Raw genomic sequence first — 6,025 nt, forward strand, 5'->3', positions numbered from 1 at the left:
CCTCTACGGCAGAGGAGAAGCTAACAAGATACAGTGTTTCCATTAAAAACCACTTAGCCATTCCTGGTGATCCCACACTCAGGAGTTAGAGGCAAAAGGATCAGGAGTTTAAGGTCAGACTCAGCTACACAGCAAGTGAGTTCAGGCCAACCTGCATCATATACGACCTGTGTCCAAAACAAATAAAACAAAGAACAACAAAAAAACCACTTAGCCTAGGATTTCCATCCAAACAGGAGTAAACTCAGGACTCTGTTCACATTTCATGCTTTTTATTGACATCCATGAAGGGCCGGGCATGGTGGTGTGCAAGCTCACTGGCCCAGTCTACCCAGGCCTTCCGCGGCATGGGTAACGGCGTCGGTGACAGTGTGGGTCACCTTCTCAGTGACCTCCTTCACCACTTTGTCCCCTGACTCTTGGGCTTTCTTTAGGGCATCTGCAAGGGCTGTTGGAAAAAGAAAAAGAAAGTTGTAGGGATAAGCGACCCACTGCTTCCAGCAGGACAGGCCTGAGGAATGAGGCCGTCATAGGGATCAACCGTGGCGCGGCTCCCAGGGGGCAAAGGGAGAGCACCCCCGTCACACTGAAGTGCAGTGTGGTTTGATCTTCCTGACAACTTCCATTCTTTCAAGTTTGGGTGAGACAGCTAAGACAGCTCATGGGGGACCTGGCTACTTACACTTTTTCTGGAGACTGCATCTTTGTTTCATTGACCATTTTTATGCTGATTGGCAAGTTGGATTACAGTTTCTGTCTTGAACACTTCATCAAAGAAGTTTATGGCCTTGCTTCTGACTTCACTTCCATTTTGCTTTGCTTTTTGTGTTCCTCTCTTTTGCCCTCTTGTGTAAAATTGTGAAGTTTCATGTTGACACATTGACCTAATATTTTCTTTATGACTACTGTGTTGTTTTGCTGTTGCTGTTTTTAAAGATTATGCTGAAGTCTCTTTTTTTGGGGTGGGGTGGAGGGGTTTGAGACAGGGTTTCTCTCTGTAGCTTTGGAGCCTGTCCTGGAACTCACTCTGTAGACCAGGCTGGCCTTGAACTCACAGAGATCCACCTGCCTCTGCCTCCTGAGTGCTGAGATTACAGGCGTGCGCCACCACCGCCCGGCTATCTGGTTTTTCTTTCTTTTTCTTTTTTTTTTTTTTTAAGATTTATTTGTTTATTATGTATACAGTGTTCTGCCTGCAGGCCAGAAGAGGGCACCAGATCTTATTACAGATGGTTGTGAGCCACCATGTGGTTGCTGGGAATTGAACTCAGGACCTTTGGAAGAGCAGTCAGTGCTCTTAACCTCTGAGCCATCTTTCCAGCCCCTGCTGAAGTCTTTTATGATACTTCCTTGGTCTGAATTTTTGTGTCCCCAAAACTCCATGTTGTAATCCTCCTCAAGATTGTGCCATGAAAAGGTAGGAGCCGTGGTGCTGGTTAGGTGAGCCTCATGAGCAAGAGGGGTCACACCCAGGAGAGCAAGCTAAGCCTTCAGCCACGTGAGGACACAGCAGAAGGTCCACATGGGAGCTGGGAGCCAGCTTCACCACATGCCAGCTACTGCCACGGAGGCCCCCAGACCTCAGCGCCAAGAATAACACATTTCTTTCTTTTCCTTCTTTTGTCCTCCTCCTTTTTGAGTGAAAGTCTCCCTGTGTAATTCAGGCTGGGCTCACTCCATAACCTGGGCTAGCCTCAAACTCAGTTTTCCCACCTCATTCTCCCTAGTTCTGGGATCACAGACATGATCCACCGTGCCCAACTGTAGAAACAGTCAATTTCTGCTGTTTATGAGCCCTTGAATGTATGGCATTTCATTTTAGCTGTTTGAGCTTACACAGTTTAATGTATTTGTATGTTTAAATGTAAGTCCTTCACCCAGCTGGACCCTATGTTGCTATAGAGATTGGAGTGAGATATGTTTATACACAGTTCTACTCACAGCATAACACATACACAGTAAACTTTTACACAAATATGTATTAAAACACATAATTGTCTATTTTAATTGCTGTGTCCCTATGTGCGCCCCGTCCCTTTTTTGTGGCCTTGTCCTCTTAACATTGCACAGAGAAAACAGCCTAGATGGAGCCCTAACACAAGGTACAAGCTGCACAGGTAACTGCATACGGGATGTACAGATAATTGCAGCTCAGCTGAGAGGATGCTACATCTGGGCCAGGGCTGGCTCTGGTTGAGCCAGAAAAGGACTGCGGTTAGGGAGTTAGCTCAGTGGTAGAGCGCTTGCCTAGCAAGCGCAAGGCCCTGGGTTCGATCCTCAGCTCAAAAAAAAAGAAAAGGAAAGGAAAGGACTGGCCCTAGAGCCTGTGCTTCCGCCCTGTGTCTCCCTGCCGGCTTAGGTCATCCTCTCTCCCGCCCTTCCTGTGCTGGGAATGCGACCACTCCACACATTAGGGAAGTGCTCTACCATTGAGCTGCATCCCGCCCCTCTGCTCTTCCCCACTTTCCCCCTCCCTTCTCTCCTCCTCTCAAACAAATCAGCCTTACCCTTCTCTCCAGCCTCCTTGGCGTGGTCCACCACCTCCTTCACCACCTCCTCCACTGCGTGAACTGAACAGAAAAGGCAAAGTCAGAGTGAAGGTGTGTGTCAACCACTTCCCCTCACAATGCCCCGGATGCCTCTAGACAATAAGGGAAGACTCTGGTGTGCTGCCCCAGTCAGGGGAGACAGCTTAAGGAAACCCCTTCATAGACCCCGAGATGCCTGGCTCCTGGAGACACACAATGCCCCCACGCCCCTCAGCCTGGAAGGGCAAGGATAACTAGAACAACCTTGTGCCACCCGGAAACCTGAGGCAAGGCAGGTGTGTTTGTCTGTCAGCCACATCTGTCGGGAAGAGCTGACTGACTTGCTTTAGCTGCATCTGTCCGTCTCCAGAGAAGCTAAGCTCCTCTAGACAACCCTTCCTGGGAGAGGGAGTCCATGCCCACCTCTGAGTTCTGGAGAGTTTTGGCGGGAGCATGCTAGGACCCAAAGACTTGAGAGACAGAACTGTCCCTAACACGACCTTCCTTCCACTGCCAGGTCCCTCACAGCTCAAAAGGCTGGAAGATTAAGAAGGTATTAAGATTAAGAAGATCCAGTTGTGGAGTTAAAAATGAAACAAATGCTGATCTGTCTCCAAAGAGAACAGCAAGAACACTTGACGCAGTTTTGCACCTATGTCCCACAGTGGGACTCATGAACTGCCACATGTAGCAACAGACCTCAGCTGGCAATACCATGTCCTAAGTTCTTGGAAGAAACAGAAACGTCCTTTTAGACTTTGAACAGGGCCAGACTCCATAGTTTCATTTAAAAATCCTTTAAAGCTTTGAAGTATGATGAAAATTAAAATCCACCTTTTTTTCTGCATAGACTAATCAAAATGGACAGAATTTTTGTTTCATTTTGTTTTATAGTTCTTGCAAAAAAAAATCCAGGGCCTTATATAGACAAATGGTCTCTCACTGAGCTACACACTCAGGCCCTAGAATAAGCAATATTGACGTAAAAGGTCCTCTAGGCTTCCAGACAGAAGGACCTAAGCCACCAGCACCTGGATTCTGCCTGCCTCCTGGAGCCTCCTCAGGGCTGGCCTCCTCCTGACTTCCAAGCAGGCTCAGGCTGGGTCAAGGAGCGAGTCCCTATAGGAAGCCTGCTGGGCAGTGTCTCTACCGTGAGCAATTAGTCCAGCCTTTGTGCCCCCAACTCTGCTATCTCCTGATGGGCCTCGGTCTCAGTCTACCCCAAGACTCTTGCCTGCCTACTGATAACAGCTTTCAAAAGGCCCAGGGAAATCTGCCCCCAGCTTCTGGGCAGGTAGAAAGCCCCAGCCCTTACCTGCTCCCTCAGTGGCTTTCTCAGTGCGGTGGGCCAGGCCCTCGGCCGCCAGCTTCCCCAAGCCTCCCAGCATCGTACAGCAGCAGTGAGTGTCAGGTACAGTGCCAGGACTGGGTTAGCCTGCTTTTATACATGCCTATGACGGCCCGCCAGGCTCCAGGGCACCAAGCCCTTCCCTAGCCACTAGGAAGCTGAGCAGATGAGTCAGTTCAGAGCCTGGGTGGGGCTACCCCAGTACTACCCTTGTCTCAATGAGCCCCCCTCCTTGCTCTACTAGGAGCCCTGAGAAATAGAGACAGATAGCTAGCAGAACCAGAGAGGTCAGCTCTGGACAGGTCTTGTCCCCACAGCAGTTTGAGTGCTCTGTGAGATGGTAGTGCTTGGGGAAAAAAGGTCTGTGTTCTCCAAGACGGAGCACTGATGTGTTATCTGATGGTAAGGCCTCCAGCCTACTACCAGGGTCCCCACGATTCCCTAGTCAGACTTTTAGAGCCTAGAGCCAAAGCAGCCTGAGGTCAGGCATGTGTGGAATAGGTATTACTACAGCCTTTCAGGCTGCCGAGGACCATGGCCCCACAAGACAGCCTTGTGGTCTCCACTGGACAAGGGGCTCAGAGTGTTGCCTCACCCTCTGGAGGACACCACATTGGCCAGCCACATTGTCATCCTGGCTCAGTCTGCTGATTTTCACTCATCCTTAGCCCCTGGATAAGTGACCGGAGCAGCCAGCTCATGGGAGAGTCCTGGCCGCTTGGACCTTGGGGTACAGCTTCTAGGGAAGTTGTGTGAGTTTAGCAGTACCCACTCAGTTCCCCACATCCTAGACAAGTAGGTAGAAGATGCCATTACTGCTCGGGGAAACCTGTTTGAACTAATAACCCCAAGGAGCAGCTCTACATCTTCCTGATGTATCACACGCAGAGGGGTCAGGTTGCCTCCCTCATTACTCAGGATACACAGAGATTCCTCAGGCCACATACCACATGTTGCCTCCCTTGATCATCAGCCCAAACAAAGGCCCAGTTTCCTCATCTATAAAATGGGACGGCTATGCCTTCCTGGCTGTGTCACTGATGGTCAGTGGACAAAGCATGCAAGCTCCTGCAAATACCTATTTCCTCCTGACCATCATGGATGTGCCAAGAAGTTCCTCTTCCGCTACAGCAGTGCGCCAAGGTGTTCGACCCTGGAGCTAGAGAGCTGAGGGATACGGACTCCATTGGCCTAAGGACAGGGCCAGAAGGTCTTCCAGTGTCCCCACTCACATGGTCTAGACCTGGGTCAGGAGGCTGAGGCCTCCTCCCTGTGTATGAACCCTCTCTCACCCCTCAAAGCCGGCCTGCTGGGTGTGGCAGGACTTAATTAGTGTTTACCCGACCAAGGGCCCTCACAGCCCATGCCCTTCAGAGCTGAAGCCCTCTCACATTCCTGCATGGTGTTGGCGGGCCCTGGGCTGTGGTTAGGGTAGTTAAAGGGTGCTGTGGGCAGCAGGACCTCCAGTCACATGGCCAAGCCTGGAGTCACATGTTACTGCTATCTCCTGAGGGCAGAAGTGGACAGACACTTAACCTGGAGTGGTCCTTTTTGAGAAAAAGAAGGCTGTGGAAATGACTTGGTGGGTAAAGTACTTGCTGAGTAAGTCAGAAGCCCTTAGTTCAAATCCCCAGGATCCACGTAAAATCAGGAACATCCTTAATCCCAGAACTTAGTGCAGGAAAATAGGAGGCTAGGACGATTGTGGGACAGCTAGGCAGGTATGCACAGCAGGAAACAATTTAAAAAAAAAAAAAAAAAAAAAACTCTGTCTCAAACAAGGTGAAAGGTGAGGGCTGACACCCTCAGCTGTCCTCTAGTCACACATGGGTCATGGCACACACACCAAGACATTTGAAAAGAAAGAAAAAGAACACAAGAATGTGATTCTTGCTAGTTCTACAAGAGGGTGTGTGAGTGTGTAACCCCATGGGTGGGAAAAGAACCATGAGGGTGGGGTCCTTGGAACTCAAGCAGGTCCAGTCCACCCTATCCTTCCCCACTTAAGGTAAAGTTCTAGAGTGTTCCACTTGGGGTGTTAGGTTAGGAAAGGAATGTACCGCTGGTGGGGATGGAGCTTCAAAATGCAAGGAAATACTTTCAGACCCATCAAAGGCCCTGTTTCCATTGAGGATGCCTGTGACCCCTG

The 6,025-nt window shown here is 49.9% G+C and overlaps 1 protein-coding gene across 1 annotated transcript; it reads right to left on the bottom strand.

Moving 5' to 3' along the window:
* Nucleotides 1–255: 255 nt before the first annotated feature.
* Nucleotides 256–3,939, bottom strand: Fam25a (family with sequence similarity 25 member A). Its single transcript, XM_036199777.1, has 3 exons — nt 3,844–3,939; nt 2,508–2,570; nt 256–448 (listed from the first exon to the last, which is right to left on the bottom strand). The coding sequence occupies exons 1-3, from the start codon at nt 3,914–3,916 to the stop codon at nt 315–317; spliced, it is 270 nt and encodes an 89-aa protein (XP_036055670.1). The 5' UTR covers nt 3,917–3,939; the 3' UTR covers nt 256–314.
* Nucleotides 3,940–6,025: the final 2,086 nt, after the last annotated feature.

This window comes from Onychomys torridus, chromosome 9, assembly GCF_903995425.1.
Source record: "Onychomys torridus chromosome 9, mOncTor1.1, whole genome shotgun sequence".
In the NCBI taxonomy this organism is placed as follows: Eukaryota; Metazoa; Chordata; class Mammalia; order Rodentia; family Cricetidae; genus Onychomys; species Onychomys torridus.